The 17,309-nt window shown below is 50.6% G+C and overlaps 1 protein-coding gene across 1 annotated transcript in view; it reads right to left on the bottom strand.

Annotated features, from left to right (window-relative positions):
* Dap (death-associated protein) overlaps positions 1–16,855 on the bottom strand; it is a 53,412-nt gene extending 36,557 nt beyond the window's left edge. The window contains exons 1-2 of the mRNA XM_005386121.2: positions 16,638–16,855; positions 6,106–6,202 (exon numbers count right to left, since the gene is read on the bottom strand). Coding sequence (XP_005386178.1) covers positions 6,106–6,202; positions 16,638–16,692 — 152 coding nt within the window. The 5' untranslated portion in view covers positions 16,693–16,855. The remainder of the gene's footprint in view (positions 1–6,105; positions 6,203–16,637) is intronic.
* Positions 16,856–17,309: the final 454 nt, after the last annotated feature.

A 17,309-nucleotide genomic window follows, 5' to 3' on the forward strand; every position in this document is an offset into this window, starting at 1 on the left:
ATTTAGCTCAGCGGCAAAAGCGCCTGCCTGGCAAGCGCAAGGTCATGAGTTCAGTTCCCGGTACCGGAGAAAAACCAAAAAAAAAAAAAAAAAAGCAAAAAAAAAAAAAAGCAAAAAGCAAAACATGTTTTCAGAGTTAAAGCAACATAATCAGACTAAGTTTCCACTGGGCTTCTTTCTGTTTTATTCTTATTCTAAAGTGTTTCTTATAGCCCAGATGCAATGGTTTGGGTGTGGCTTGTTTTATTTTAGACAGATTCTTGCTACATTTCAGGCTGCCCTTATATAGCTAGGCTGGCCTCCAACTTGCAGCAATCCTCCTGGCTCAGCCTTCCAAGTGCTGGGATTGTAGGTGTGTGCCACCAACCTGGCTGTAGGGAAGCTTCTTAAACTGTTTAGGAAGTAGAATACTTTTTGAAGGTGCACTAAATTAAAAGAGGGGTTGACAAAGCTTTTATATAAAGGGCCAGATGATAAATATAGTCAGTATTTCTGGTTCACAAATTCCTCCTTTGTGACCTTTTGTCTACATGCTAAAATTTATTTGTAATCCAAAACCAACACTCAAGGAGATTTCACTGTCACTCACAAACATGCGCAAAGTAGCAAAAATTTGATCACTCAATCTGCACTTTCTCAGCTGGAGTCCAACAAGGTGACACTCTGTATTTTTGTTTCAATTATGACACTGTAAACAAGTGTCGTTTTCATGATTTCCACTGTAAATATACCCACTTTGGGTTGTCTGGACAAGATACTTTGAGACTAAGCAAATATCCTGGTTCTCCTTGAGCTTTTACCCACAAATCCTGCCTTCCTCGGTGGACCTTGCCTGCCCAGTTCCTGTGCTATTTTCTAACTAGTGATATGCTGTTGCCCTCCTTCCTTATGTATTGATGAGTTGGAATTCTTCAACAGAGAAGAGCTGTCTCTTATTTCCCACTTAGTTACTTATACCATGAAACTGTGGATGTCCCCTTTACTGTACAGGTTCTAATCCAGTACCATCATTACTTGTTTTGTAGAAAATTGTTCCAACTTTGGCCATGAGGAGACCCTCGGGGGGGCTTCTGTGTGGTCTGCCGTGGCCACATCCATGTCGGTGCACTTCCTTATGTTCTAGCATTCTCTGATGTTCCTGCTCATCTAGTATCTTGCCTTGACCTGGAATCCACCACTTCTCTAGGAACCCTGTTCCCCTGATGGGAGAACTCTGTTCTCGTAGGCCCTCTCCGTGCACAAAGCTAGGAAATACATGTGCGTATCCTGACCACCCACCTACCTTTATTTCTGCATGTACGTATGTGCATGTATGCCTCCACTGTCTATCCATCCATCCCTCCATTCACCTAAAGCCATCTGCTCTACAAATTCCTTTACTTCCCATTCCAAAGCACAAAGTTCATCTCAATCTTTCCTGTTTTGAATTTTCAACATTTTTGGCAGCAAGAAACTTAGCTCTCATGATCCATAATATTCTGCTAATTTATTTAGTCCTAGTATACACATGAAACAATTCCAGAATTGCTGCCCTAAACCTCTGAAGATTTTACTAACTGGAATATAACATTTAGGTATAGTTATTTTTTGTCTTTTTAGGCTTACAACATTCAATTAAAATGTATTCTCCAGAGTTACTTGGTAGCTTGCTACCCTCTTCAGTGTGGTTACATTAATCAGCTCTGTGCTCCTCAGCCTCTGGTGTGCAATCATTGATATTACATTCTGGCTCATTTGTTACTATTTGTATGTAAGTCGATTCCCTCCCACATCCTGGCTGTGTGGGGCAGTACCATGGCTCTAGACCAGGGCAATACAAAATGCCGAGTTCAGACAGCTGCATGTTCCCTCCTGATCTCTATTGGTCATCCCCAGGCCCCTCTCTTTTTGGTACCAGGAATTGAACTCACAACCTTATGCTTGCCAGGCAGTCGTTGTGCTGCTGAGCGATATAACCGGCTCCCCCTCCCCTTCTATTTAGCCCTTTCTCATCCAACCCCAGGGATGAGCAAACCCTTTCTTTTCTAGTTTACTCTTCCCATCACATTTTAGTTTCTTGTCCTAAGCCTGGTTTGTGGTAGAGCCTCAGTAAATGCTCAACACGCAACTATTTCCTTCATTGAACTGTGACTCTTGAAGGTGATTCCATGCCTGCAATTAATCTGTTACATTATGAAACCTGGGCGCATTATCTTATGTTCAACAACAGGCTTTGAGGCAAACTCCCGCCTTCCTCAGCTGGGTCATTCTGGGATGGAAGAGAGCAGCCACTCAGCAAAGCATCAGCGGATGGGATGGAGCGTCCGTCTCTTCCTGGATCTGAAGACTCAGATACCCAGAGCTCAGCCTGGTGGAAATGCTGGGGCAACATTTTCATCTTTTGGTTGCAATTTTTTAAAAAGTAGCATCTCAAAAAACTAGGCGGCATAAGAAATCCTTTCTAAATCTCTTGAAAATAAGATTAAAGGGGATGACAAAAATAATTACTAGTAAAAGTTGTGAGATTTCTTCTGGTCACAAAATAATGCCCTTAATGTGCCGTCGTTCCTTGCTCTATAATCAGGGCTTGATTCTGCAGTGAAAGGAAGGGAAGCCACCACAGATGAGTTGGTGAAATTGAAAACCAGCCTTTAATAATTAATAATGGGGGAAAAGCAAAGAAGAGTTTGCAAATGTAGATCTGTGACTCATGAAGAAATTGGCTTCTGACACGATGTGCTTATTTTTATATTTGGAGAACATTTGGGTCCAAACATCAAAAAATTCAAAATGTTGTGATTAGGATAATGTGGATGATCAAGTCACTTGCAATATGGCATTTCCAAGCGGGTAATGACAGGTTTCTAAATTCTGCAAACGAGGCCTTTCCAAATGTAAAGCAAACCAGCACAGTCCCCCAGAGTCCTGTCATGAACTGGTAATTAGACCATTTCCTGATGGTGAGGCTGCAGAAGGGCAAGATTACAGGTCTGAGAAGTAGAGGTAAGGTTAGGACAACCTCTAAGTGGGTAGGCTTTATTTATAGAAGGATCCAGAGTGCAGTCTGTGGCAAATTGGGGCTCCTATAACATACTAGGGCCTTAGGCTTCCAAGTCAAGACAAACTCAGGGCTGAGTGCTGACCAGGCTGCGACTGGCTCCATCTCGGTGGGCTGGATCACCTCCCTAAGCCCTGCTTTCTTCGTCTATATGAGGAGCACACCAGCACCAAGCTCTGGGGGAAGCAACTGACAAGCGTACGCACAGACTCGAAACTCAGGAAGCGGCATCTGGATACAGGTGCTAGGGCTCTCCCACTTACCCGCTGTGTGACCCAGAAAAGTCACTTGACTCAGGGAACAGTAACTTGGAATGGGGCACAACTCTGAAATACAGAGGACAGCGAAGGGTAGTTGTGAGATTCAGATGAACTGAGGTGGGCAGAGCCCTTAGAAGTAAGGCAGCCACACTGCTGACCTGAGAACTGGCGATGATTGCTACTGACAGCGATTATTCAATTACCCAGCAGCAAAATGGGGAGGGTGTGGTGGGAGAAGTCAGCCACTGCAGAGGGCGTCAGGCTGGTGCAGCGGGGTCGGAGTCGTAGGGCCCCAAGTTCACCGACTCCATTCTGGTGGCTTCCTTCCCTTTTCGCTGCAAAATCAGGCACTGATTGCAGAGAAAATAATAGAGCAGGAAGGGGGTTATTCCGTGAGCAGAAGAAGCCTCACCAGTGAAGGTCAGTGCCTGGAATACACACGGCCCCTCCCATTCTGCACCCTCGGTGTCACGTGGCTCCACCCACACTGGTAAGGAGCCACTCAAAGTCCAGAGGACAGGAGTCAGTACATCCACAGGATGAAGCGCGTGCACCTGTGGTTTTGTGGCAGGCAACAGCAAACCCCTTTGCTCATAGTAACGCTCTGTAGCTGGCTTGCTTCAAAGTATTTCGGTATTCAGAAAAACAGCCAATCTTTTAGGTGAAAACGATGCTAAAATTTAAAGCGCTGGATATTTGATCTTTCGTCTTGCCACCATTCATCCTCGGGCATAGTAATTTAAATTGCTCACCTTCCGTACATGCTGTGTTCTGTGCCCTGGAAAAATCTGCAGAAAGAAAACTAACAGACCTATCAGACAGTTCTGTCTGTCTGTCTCTCTGGTTCTTCTTTTTTCAGCAGTGCTGAGGACCAAACCCAGAGCCTGTGAGTGCTGGGCAAATGCTCCACTACCAAACTACTTTGCCAGCCCCTGAGCGTATTTCTAAACAGGTGAATAGCTTGCTGTCTCTCACAGTCTGGACCCTGTGTCAGGCAGGGGAGCAGCGGCTGGTCCCTCTCTCCCCCGACACACAGTAAAACACGGCTTTCCCCCCCGCCCAGGACTTTATTCCAGTAAGGCTATTTCCTCTGTGTTCTGCCTGCCTTCTTAGGATGCAGCAGGGGATGAGGAAGGCAAGGACACTTAGGCTCCAGCAGAAGGAAACTACATGGGGCCCACGCGCTCTCACTCCCTGTTCAGAGCTCAAGTATGTTCTGAGAACCCCAAGTTTCCTTATAACCCGCACAGGGCAATGCATAGCCTGAACAGACGCACACGTCCCTGGTCTGTGCACTTGGCTCCCCGATGGAGCACACACGCAGACTACAACCCGCTGCTGGCCCACTGCTGCTGGCTGGGAGGACCATCGCCTTACTCTCCTGAAGTCTGTAGCTGAATCCTGAAATAAACAGCGCCCAAGGCTTTCAGATCCAGGACAGTAGACCTGCGAGAGTTATCGACGTTACGTCTAAACACAGCTCTGTGAGAGCAGCCTGTGAGAAATGTCATTGTAGAATTTTCTTCGCATGCACGAGACCCTGAGTTCAACCCCCAGCATCAAACAACAAAAAAACCAGACAAACAAAACCAGAACTCAGGCCAGACGTTCCTTTACACTGCTGACCTCACGATTTAAAATGGGCAATAATGACTCAGGAACTTCACCCAAAATGTTATCCTCCCCTGCAGTGGCTGGTCCAGGCGCCCTCCCATATGGAGTTTCCTAGAAAATACCCAGCAGGGGAGGGATGCATGGGCAGCCACGGGGACTCTCCTGCCAGCAGGGGCCCTCGGGGGCCCCTCTTTTGGAGCCACCAGAGCTGCACTGCAGGCCCCGCTGCATTCCAGGGAAGGTGTACGATGGGGGCAGATGTACGGCCCCGTGTGGCCCTGTTTCCTTGTGCTTAAGCTGGGGGAAACGCCCCCTACGCCTCAGGCTGTGAGTGGAATGAGTCAAACCTCACGCTTGCTCCACAGAAATAGATGCTCTTCCTCCCACACTCTCCTCTCCTCCACTGGCTGAGGCCTCCTCTGCAGACAACTTACAAGCAGAAAATGTGCGGTTCACGTTCCTTTCCATGGACAGTCATACGGTGTACAGCAAAGTCACAGACAGTGCAGGTCAGGTCCCTCAACAGAGCTGAGACCAGAACCCCCAGGGAACACAGCTGGGGTGAACAGAGGGCCCAGCAAGGCAGGGCAGAGGCGCCACTCAAGCCAGCGCAGTCACTCAGGAACGGGCTGCCTTGCTCTCTCCGGATTGGTGGAAGCATTTCTTCAGTCAGAATCCTCTGCCTGGCTGTGCAGGGGCTGAGACTGAACTCGGGTCTCCAGGAGGTCCCACAGGGTTTCCTAGGTGAGCCCTTGCATGGGACCCGAGGCTGTGAGAATTACCATGCCCTCCACTCTGGTGGCCCGGATGGTGGGAAGAGAGCAGCTGGGGGCTGTGGCTACCAGAGGCCAGGGCCACGCGGTGAGCTGCTCCAGGGCGGGCCCCGGGCCCTGCTTCCAGAAAGGGGCAGCCCTGCCTCAGCCAGGCCGCCGGCCACCGTGCCTGCCATCCCGAGGGCATCTCCCCTGCACTTGCATGGCGCAGGCGGGGCTGGCGCGTGGAGAGGGTGCACTTTGGACGCTGTCTCCTGCGGCCTGCCTGGTACAGCCACCCCCACCCGCCGGGAAAGGAAACACAAACAGTGTGGCCTGGTGGCCCGGGAGTGGTCAGCAGCGCAGGACAGAGAACACGTGTTAATGTTTAACATAAGGAAGGTACTGGCGAAGTCTGCTCGAGTCGCCAGACTCGTCCCACCTGGGGCTTTCCCACTCCTGGTCATCCTTGTCTCGCTCCTCCTTGCCGTCTCCCGTGTGTGGGTGTTTCTGCACGATCCGCATCCCACCAGCCTTCACTGCAATGCAAGCAGAAGGGCCCGGGTTAGGGCGGGAGTGGGGGGCTGACACCGCTGACGGGCATGGGGGTGGGGCCGGGAGGACATTGGGCAGGGCGCGGCGCTCCCCACCTTCTCTCCCGCAGACCTTCCTAGAACCTTGTCCAGGCTCTCGTGTCCCTCTGCGGTCAGCTTTCAAGTACTTTGTAAGAACAGCAGTGTGACCCTAACCCTGACCCTAAGCAGCGAAGTGGCTGCTTGCTTAGGTTCCTCACACCTTCTTCACCTAACAAGGGACGTGAAAACCCAGCCCTGTGACATTTTGTGTCCTCAGATACCAGCGATGCTTTCGATGGGGTGAGGTGGCCATGACCCACACAGGACAGCTACTATGCTGTTGACAGATGTTAATTCCGCTTTTAAAACTTGCTTTATTGAGATTAACTTATGTGCAATACAATCGACATTTTTTTGGCGGGGGGAGGGGACCAGGACTCCAACTCAGGACCTTGCACTTGCCACGCAGGTGCTGTGCTGCTGAGCTCCATCCCCGGCCCCAATTCACCTATGTAAACTGTGCAGTATAGTGGTTTTGAGTGAACTCAGAGTTGCACAACCACCGCCCCAAGTAATGATCGTACTGCAAGCAGGAACCCCGGCCCATGAGCTGTCATTTCCTGTGCACCCCTTCCCCTGCTCCCGACTGCCGGTCCTCTGGCGCTGTCTGCTCTGCAATCGGCACGGAAGTGGAAGCACAAACTGCACGATCTTTGGCGACCGGCTCTTCAAGGAGCACGTTTCCAAGGTCCATCTGTGTGATAGCACAGCTCAAGACTGCACTCCTCTGAGGGCAAATATTCCCCACTGCACTGGCACACCACGTGTGGCCCCCTCCTCCGGTGCTGATGTGCACGTGGGCTGTTTCCACTGTTCGCTGTCATGAATAATGCAGTTCGAACATCACTTACAAAACTTCCTGTGTGCACGTTTGCATTTTCTTCTAAGGAAATACAAACGGCTATTAACAAAGAAAATATAAAAATCACTCTTTACCTCTATAAGAAACCCCAAAATTTGCAACAAAGTAATTCAGGAACAACTGAAGTAATTCAGGAATAAAAGGTAATACACTGTATCATAATTGTAAAAGAATGGCCAAATGTTATGTAGAGTGTAAGTCCTCCCTCCTACAAAGAAGAAACAAAAAGACAAAACTTTCTCTTCCATGAACAGAAAGAAACTAGTAGTAAAATGAAACAAATCAGCACATATCCTAAAATATTTTTGAAACAATGAAAATAGAGAGTTTGGGGCATGATTTGAAAGTCTCCCTACTTCCTATTTTTCCATCTTCTTTATCCATCTTTCATGCACCTAGGAATGGAACGGCTGGGAACACGGTAACTGTTTATCTGAAGGAGCCACCAGCATACTTTTCAAACTGTGGAACATCCTAGTTTCCACCGCTATGTGGGCACTCACACTTGCTATTATCTACCTTTCCTATTACAGCCATCCTAGTGGGCGTGAGCTGGTAACTCACTGTAGTCTGACTTGCATTTATCTAGTAGCTACTCTGTTAATGCTGGTTGGTGCACAGTGGGTAGACATTAGAATTTTAGGGTCTGATGAGAGTGGGAAACGTGGCCCTGAGCAGAATCAAATGTGTTTTTTAAGAGATTTTCTGGGCCTTTAAGGTGCTAAACTGCACCATGTAGCTTTACCAAGCTTGCACTCTCTCCCAAATGCATTTGACCACAGCTTTTTTGGGTCAGTAACACTGGCTATTATGTTTTAGCATCACAGTGTTCCAGGAAATAGAATGGAGATGCCGACCCTGCATCCAAAAATCTGGCTTTATACAGTGCCCGTTCTCTGAGGAAGCTGCTGCCCGATGTTGGCCGAGTGAAACACCATGATTGTGAAAGACGAACCGTTCGCAGAGGGGAGCTGAATTGATCATCTGGGGCTGCCTTAGTCCCTTCAACAGCCATTTACCTTCAAGTCTGCATCTGACCCAATGTTCTCAGGGCTCAGATGAAACTCTCAGGATGCCCTGCTGATCCGAGCAGACCTCTAGCTTCCACTGCCACTACTGCTAAGGTGGCAGGAAACTACAGAAAAGAGCTCCCTGCTTGGCTCAGCCCTGCTCCCCGGCGCCCCGCTCCTGTACTCATCCTTGCATTACTTTCTGACTTTGTTCTGTGGCTGCAGAAGCTCATGCCATCTCTTTTGCAGGATGTCATCCTGGGTCACTTGAGTCTGCGTTCCTAGGTCATGGCCATTCATGTGTTTCAGAATAAACTACTTTCTTATTTCCTTTAAAGCACAGTTGTGACTCTGTGTCGACAGAGGTCATCGGCACCCCGCTTCACATGCAGAAAGGGGCCAAACCTCCTAAGACTGAAGCATTTGGTTCATCGACTCCCCGCCTCCCTGCCCACCAGGAGAGCCACTGAGTCTCTGCCACTGCCCAGCCATGTCCCAGAGGTACTGTCACACATCCTCAGCTTCCACATTAGGCTGGACCTTGTTGAGTCACAGAAGTGCAGGGCAACTTTAGAACTCTGATGTTCCCCAAGGTGGCATTGCCACTTCCCGCCTTCAGGAAGATGGCGCTGGCTTCCGGGGCCAGCAGTGCCCTTGACCATCAGACGGGGCAGTGCCCCTGTCCATCAGATGGGACAGTGCAGGGAGCAAGCACAGGAAAGACGTGTCAAGGCGGTGTGGGTGGGCCGAGACTGGAAGTAATCTCTCTCTGCCCCACCACTTTTAATGGAGAGTGGTCTGCTTTGAAAGAAACAGAATCCTACCCAGTGATCCTCCCCAAGCTGCTTCAGATGCCAGTAACAGATTTTCTAATCATTTTACCTCTCATTGCTAGAGCTTATGTTTTTGTCTGCAATTCAATAGGACTTTGTTTGATTTTTTTTTCCTTTTTGGTACCGGGAATCAAACTCAGGACCTGTGCTTGCCAGGCAGGCACGTGTGCCACTGAGCTATATCCCCAGCAGGACTTCGCTTGACAGGGTTTTCATGATTCGTGTTTCTAGTTCCTCTCGGTGTTTGACCATTTTACGCACACCTGCCTGTGGTTGTACCTGTCATTTGGTGTTAGAGGTCCTTGTGGGTCTAATCCCGCGGCTTGTCTGATTCTCATTCTTGTACTGGGTGCTTATGGATTATGCGCTTGTCATTGCTGATCTTGTGGCCTTGAGGCAGACAGCACCGTCTGGACAGATGGACATCAGCTTCTGTCAGACCATGAGCACAGGGCTGGGGAACCCCTTTTATGGCTTTCTCAGAGCAGGAATTGCCAGACCAGATCTGAACTCAACTCACACAAAGGCAAGTCTATGCTTACAAGTTCTCAAGGAGACACTTGCCACACCTGGCGCCCAGGCTGATAGCCAGCTTCCCTCCGTCCTCCTGTGTCCCTCAGTCTCCTCCAGGCTCTGGCTCTGAGGACCCAGCTCTGTGCAGGGGTCTGGGGCCCTGCTCCATCCCTTGAGTGGGCCCAAGTCTCACGTAACTCTTATTTCATGCTTTTCTTTGCTTCTGGTCCCTAGGAACTTCCCTCACTTTGAGCTCAGATTAAAAAAAAAAAAAGACAAAGCATCTACCATCTAAGTTTTTAATATAAGATTTCCCAGTTTATATAATCTGCTACCCCATTAGAAACGGTGACTAAAAATAAAACTCTGTAATACATGATGATGATTTTCTACTGTCTTAAAATGTGGGGTCTGAGAATTATGAATGTCTTTCCCCAAAGGAAGGACCTACAACTGTCCCACTAAAGTTCTTAATGTGAAGTATTAACACCCGTAAGGACAGACCGTAACTGGATTTGGAGCTAGGTCCCTTAAAGGGGTAATGAAGGTAGAATAGGGTAGGGGTACTACTCTAATAGGACTTGTGCCCTTCCAAGACGGAGAGCAGCAGGGATGCATGTGCACAGGGAAAAAGCTATGTGAAGTCACAGGGAGAAGGCGGACATTCACATGCCACACAGAGGCCACCAGGACAGGCCAGCCTTGTAACTCCTTGGTCTCAGGCTACCAGCACCCAGAACTATGAGACAGAGATGTCTGCTGTCTCAGCTGCCCAGGTGTGACATTGTTATGGCAGCCCTGGCAAATGCACACAGGTGCCCGTTTAGGAGGGATCTCTGAATCCTTGCTCCCTGGCAGATATAAAACTTCTAGACTATAATTCACAGGTGTTTTATAAACTGACTAAAAGTAAAAAGGGCCGTGCACCAAACCAAAGGAAATCGACAGTGATGGGTAAGGTGATATCCAAATGATTACGTCTCCAGAAGCTGCTGCAGCGCCTGCCCACTCCTCCGGCGAAGGAAGACCCTGTGTCAGGGCTCAGTACCCAGCCTGAGTGCTCGCATTTAATTCACTGCTAAAAACAATTAACTCCATTAATCCCTCTCAGTATGTTTGGTGATTAATGCAGCAATAAAAGTGGCAATAACAATAATAACTCAAGGCTGAGACAGATTCATTGGAACTTACACTACTGCCAAAAAATATGACAGCCCATATTTATCGTGAATGTTGTATCAGTGTCTCTGACAGTCTCTGTTCGTAAAACTACAATGGCAGAGTAATTTTCTCAGAAATCTCTGCAGAGTTATTTGTAAATCTAGGTATTTTCATGAGAAACACTGGAAAAAAAAGAACCCAGATTTTTGTTGTGGTGGCTGTTATTCAAATGAGACCTTCACATTGAAAGAATTGTGAGCTTCCTTTTAGCAAGAGTGCTCTGCAGTGGTGAGGGCATGGGTTCTGGGATTGAGACCGGCAGGTTCAAATCCCAGCTCTGCCTGTGTATTCGTGTGTGTGTGTGTGTGTGTGTGTGTGTGTATGCATATCTCACCGTGTGTATCTCTATCTCACCGTGACAATGTCCTACTTCTCGGGGACAGGACAGGACAAGAGAAGTGTCTCTAGTGGGGACGTGCTCTGGCTAGCCGGTCTCAAAAACAGGTTTAAAAGTCAGAACGCGGTGCAGATAGAGCCCTCCTGCAGTGTCAGGTCCTTGGTGCATGTGGAGAGGACAGCACCAAGCCATTTGTAGCTGCGGAATGATGGACAAGCCTGGGACGCGCGTGCCTGCCATGGTGCTGACCGAGTGGCCATCTGACCGTCACCAGGACTGTCAGCACCATCGGATGACTTGGTCATTTCAAATGTCATCCTCACATTCACGACCAGTGTTCCCTGCGGTTTGCGGCAGAGCTGCAAACATCCGTGCATCACAGGTTAGAAGTTTTTTGTCTGCCATGTTGAGGCTTCTGGAGAATGTCGGATCCCGAGCAACTGCCGCCTGTGCTTTGTCTCATCGCTGCTGGGCCAGGTACTGCCCTGTCTATCCCATGTGAACCCCTCCTGCCGAGTGGCACAGCCAGCACACGGCATCCTGGCCCTCCTGCCAACACACAGAGCTGCGGGGTGCTGCAGTGACCTGTGGTACTGGCCTGGAGACGGGTCCTGCCTACCATGCCACTTCCAGGAGCACTTGGAAGGCCAAAGACTACCAACTATCACTGGCCCACACTTCCTGTAGCATCAGGGCATCGCTGATGCTCACCAGCGGGCTGGGAAAACCTGTAGAGGAAAGGCGGGCAGTGAGGAGGTCTTTCCAGGGTTGCTACTGTAAGAGCCCATGAGCTGCGTGCAGTGCCCAGCAGGGAGGAGGGGCTGTTCATGAACACAGGTGTTCCCAAAGCAGGGCCTGCGGGAACTGGAGCATGACGGGCAAGTGTAGCTACCTTTGTTCTCCCTGGAAAGAGCTACTGAGATATTATTCAAAGGGATGCTAATCCCCCTACAAGAGCTGAAAGGTCCTCAGGACTGCTCTGCTGGGGAGAACAAAAGCAAACAGAAAACCACCAGCATGTTGTAGGCTAGGATTAAACCTAATGATCTCAGGTAGAGCCCTGCAGTGGCAGAAAGCAAGGGGAAATGGAATTGAATGTCTTGCGTCCTGTGAGATTAGGAGAATGGAACTGCCTGAAGGGAACAGACAAGAGAGTACGGCCACTGCATCCAATTTAATTAATGTGCAGTACTGGGGGCTGAGCCCAGGACCTACCCTCCCACTCAGCTACATCCAGGCTTTTTTTTTTTTGAGACAGGGTCTCACTAAGTCACTGCACTGCCCAGGCTGGGCTGGAACCTGCGATCTTCCTGTCTCAGCTCCCAGAGAGGTACAGTCACAGGCAGGATCTGTCTCCAGGCGGGTACCATGGGTCACTACAGTGCCTCCCTACATGCTGGCAGGAGGGCCAGCGTGTGACAGACCTAGGAGGGTGACAGGAGGGCCAGCGTGTGACTGACTTAGGAGGACTTCTGTGGGGGACAGGGGGAATTAGCTGTGTCACCATGCCTGGCTGTCTACAGAGGCAGCGACAGAAGACAGACCCCTGGCAAGCCAAGGGACTCTCAAGAAGGCTGACACATGAGGGTGAGACAAGGGTAAGAGGCCAGAGGCATAGAAAATGTTTGGGAAGCCCAAGTACTGTCGTCCAACAGTATCATCAATAGCGGGGATCACAATACAGCCCCCCCACCCCGTGGGGTACTGCCAGGGGCTTGCTGGCATGTGCAGGCAGGTGGAAGCAATGGTTTGGGCTGAAACCAGTGCAGGGCTGACCCTGTACCCCACGCAGCCTCTCACTAAGTGAGCTGAGCAAGAAGGGAAACTGCCTGGCAGCTGCCGAAGCAGTGCAGTGACTGACAGATTTGCAGGGGTGGTGCGCCGGGAGCAGGAGCAGGCCAGTTACCCGCGCCTCCAACCTCTGACCAGTGCCGAGGCTGTGCACATGGGGACCTTGCTTAGCTGGCCTGAGACTGGGAGCTAAATACAACAAAACACAGATCAGCCTTCCATTCCAGGCACACAGCAGCCTGGACCATCTGAAAACCTTCCTTCGGGAAGAGAATTCAGGGAGTTATCACCCACAACCTTTTAAATAAACCCTCAACTCCTGCTTGATTAGTATGACAGAACTGAATTATTTGGGTTACTAAAAATAGCAAAATGGTCTATTTCCCATTTCACTTCAAGTACAATCATGCGCATTGTTTCCATTTGACTCAGCTCTATGGGGGATGTTGTTTGCTTTTTGAAGAAAATTTACATAAAGTTAGCAATATGCAATGCTGTCCATGTAAGACTTAGGACACTTCACTGACACAGGGTTTGGGCTCCCTGGGAAATGTGGGTGTGTGAGAACAGGGCCAGCAACGTGTACCTACCAGAGATTTTATCCACATCACTGCCAAAGCTCAGAGACCGGCAGGAGTGAGTAATAGCGTGGCTTGTACCACAACCTCCTTTCTGCTGTGGAATGTTATTACTGCTGTTAGAGAAACACTGAAAGCCTCTACTAATGCTATTTGCTCATCCAGGTTTGTAGGAATTCTCATCACAGAAAGTTTCACCCCATGTCTCTGCAAGTATTCTGTAGTGGAGAACAGTGGTAGCGTCTCAAGTCATGGACCTGGGTTACTTCCACTGAGACACCTGCAGAACACGATGCAGAGCGTGCAGTGACCCGTGTCTGCAGGACACCTTCCTTCCACATTCTTCGGAAGCCTTTTCCAACTTGCACACCAACCTCATGCCTCGGGAGGCGGTACCTGGCAAGGGATGGTGTCCTGCGCTGGGCTGCTGCACTCCCTTCAGGTTGGTCCCTGGTCACTGGCTCAAAGTTGCCAACAGGACTCCCAACAGCTCGGCCAGGTTTTATATCTGTGTTGTGGTACTGGGGATCAAACTCAGGGCCTCTGCACCGAGTTACATGTCCCAGCCTTTTCACTGAGATAGGGTCTTGCCAAGTTGCCCAGGCTGGGATCCAATTTGCAATCCTCCCGCTCCAGCCTGCTGGAGTGCTGGATTATAGCTGTGGGAATGGCACTGTCCTCGTGTCCTTACCTTAATAAAAACGTCAGGTTGTGTGGACACGTTGTACCACTCAACAGGCATGTTTCACCCAAATGCGTATTGTTACTCCAAACTGGAGAGGGCTCTGAGATGGGAGCCAGGGTGTCCAGCTCACCGTGCAGCAGCGAGAGGGGAGAGAAGACTGCACGGAAGTCCGTCTAGAGCTATTCACTGAGTATCCCTGCCAGGCGCTGTGGGATAAAGACATTCACAGGACCCAGCTGGGGAAGCGCGGAGAAGAAAGAGGAGGAAAGTGTGGTAAGGGAAGATGGGGATACTGTGGGAACAGGGGAGGGAGAGGGGACTGGGTCTGAGAGCAATAAAGAGCAAACACAAAAGAACAGCAAGAGAGTCACTGTCAAAGAGTTTTATTATTTCTGATTGAAGATTTAAGTACAAGTCTGTTAAATAATTTAGTCACTTCATGAAAGTGCTCCCTAAGTTTATAAGGTAGTTATTTTGATTTATGAACTGTGCTCTTGGCTACCCTTGATGGTTATCCTTTATTTTCGTAGGTTGCATTTTTTTGGTTTAGTATTGACTCTAAAACACAGTCTATTCGCTGACAATGCCCGACTACACAAGAACACTGGGAGGTTTCTGAGGAAAATCTGTGCAGGCAGGGGGCTCTGCGACGCGGGAGGCACCGCAGGGGCACTGAGGAGAGGGCAATACTGCCGCCTATAGGGCACCTTGCAACCCACGATTCTCGGCCGGGACCACGCCCTTCCTTCAACTCTGGCCGAGTCTAACTGGCCCTGGAAACTGCTGAGTGACAGTGACAGTGACCCTTAGCACTCCTGCTAAATTTGGGGTCCACCAGGAGTTACTGAGTTCAGTGCGTTACCTGCCCTGGGGCTTTGATCCGGAAAAAGAGGGAGAGTTGCAAGCAACAGAACAACAGCAGGAGCTTCCCAGCAGCAAACAGTCCCTGGACACCCCTAGAGGAAGATGGCACGGCCCATTCTCCCGCTTCACAGATGAGGAAAATCGAAGTCTCAGAAAAGTGCAGCGGTATGCCCCAAACCCGGAGCCCAAGCTCTCTGGGCGATCAGGTGCCAAGAAGTCACCTCCTCTCTCCTTAGGCATAAATAAGCTTTTTAATTGGTAATTAAAAAACTTAGCTGCTCACAACTCAGACAATCAGAAGCCTGTAGGAAACTTCCCCCAAGGAGTTAATATGCACAGTTCACACCTCTGATCTTAAAAATGTCTCCGTATGTTTATGTCCCCATATGCAATTTAATTATTGCTACCTAGACTTGGTATCATTCCAACAGAAACACATCAATGAACTCATCACCCGGCGGGAGCAGACAAAAACCAGCTGCTGTGGGAAGGAAAGATCAATTACCCTGAAAGGAAATCTTTATGAGGATGCTTTTGTTTTTGTTTTCTTTCTGGTGCTGGGGATTGAACCCAGATCTCCAGTCTTCTACCACTGAGTTACACCCTCAGCCTCCCTGTTTTTTGTTTTCTTTAAATCAGGCAACACAAAAGCTCCCCAACCCTTTCCAATACAGTGGGCCACTTTCTGCACTCTGCCCCTTAAGTTCGTTAGGCATTTTTCCACCCCACTGCTGGTTACTTCGGTTGTCGGTGAAAGAACTGGTCCTATTCCCTGTGATGAGGCAGATAATTTGTGCCCTGTGAGGGGTGGGGCGGCGTGGGGAAGGCAGCGGTCTGAAATCTCACGAAGCTTTACTATGAGAAGATGGCACATACGTGGCACAAAAAAGCCACGTCCCTTTAAGCTTCAGTTACCAGAAGACTGAGTTTTTAGCACCAATGTGTGCCATAAAGGCGCTAAAACACCCTCGCTTCTGCGACCCACCGCCTTTGATCCACTCACCACTGTCCTTCCATACGGACCAACCGGCTTCCGGGAAGGACAGCAGAAATGGAAATCGGCCGGTGTGAACACAGTCGGAACTGTGCGCAGAGGAGACCGCACGAACAGAAAGGCTGCTCTGATGCCTATTTTCCAAGAAAGATGGCTCTCTCCTGGGCCTAACTTCCTGGGCTCAGAAGTTTACGATTTGCTTTTTTTCTTTAAAGGACTTTTGAGGAAAAGGTGGACCTGGAAGAGGTGGTCCAAGAAGTCATACTGAGTGATCTTAAGAATTATTTCTGCTCCTTCGGCTCTTTCGTATAAAATATGATCATCATATGGAAAACACTGCCTTTCAATGTTTTTTTTTTCCAAGCATCTGCACGTTCCTAGGGAATAACCGTAAAGCTGTCTGCAGGTTGTGCATGGCTTAGGGCACCCATCTGCACGCAAGCCCCGGCGTGGGCTACTGGCCGCGCGCTCGGGGAGCGGGGCGCGTCCTCGCAGCGCGGGCCGGCGGGGTGCAGCCGGCGCGGGTTCGGGGCCGCACTTGCCCGCGCGAACCTGGGCGCCCGCGCACGCGCACCGGGGCTCGCGGACCCCGACCCCGCACCCGGGCCCTCCCCGCCCGGCGCCCCCGAGAAAGTGCAAACGAGTCCGTACCGGCGGGCGGGTGTCCAGCTTTGGTCTCTACTTTTCCTTCGGGAGGCGAAGACATGGTGACACCGGGGTTCGGAGGGGCCGGGCGGCGGGAGTGCGCGTGTGAGCGCGCGTGTGAGCGCGAGTCTGAACAAGCGCGGGAAGCGCGCGCCGCGCGGGTACAGCAACCCCCGCGGACGGGCAGGGGCGTGGACGCCTGGCGCCGACGTGGCGCGCCCCGCCCACTCACGCCGTGCGCGCTGACGCCATCGCGCCGGTCGCCCGGGCGAGCGCCCTACGGAGCATGCGCAGTGGGCTGTGCCACGTAGGAGATCGTTGCGACGGCTGAGCTGGAGAGGGAGGGCGGGGTGTCTGAGATTAGAAAAAGCTGGGCTCCGGCTGCTGGGGGACAGGGAGAGTTGTAGGAAGTTAAAAAGGGCCCAGCATAAGGATGGGTGCTTCCTTATGGGAACGGCTCAAATAGAGCTGGGAAGGCGGTGGGGTGCTGAGCAGCACGGTGCAGGGTCCCCGGGAAACAGGGGCCCCGCAACAAAGGGGCCGCCTGCCAGGTGCGCGGCGGGCGGCGCCTCGGGCCTTGCGGAAGTGAGACGCCAGCGGGGCCGACGGGGCCGCAGCAGGGACATTCGCTCGAGAGCGGAAGGCGCGGAGAGCCCCCTCGAGGGGTGAGGGGCAGCG

The sequence above is a fragment of the Chinchilla lanigera genome, unplaced genomic scaffold, assembly GCF_000276665.1.
Source record: "Chinchilla lanigera isolate Chin_1 unplaced genomic scaffold, ChiLan1.0 scaffold00025, whole genome shotgun sequence".
In the NCBI taxonomy this organism is placed as follows: Eukaryota; Metazoa; Chordata; class Mammalia; order Rodentia; family Chinchillidae; genus Chinchilla; species Chinchilla lanigera.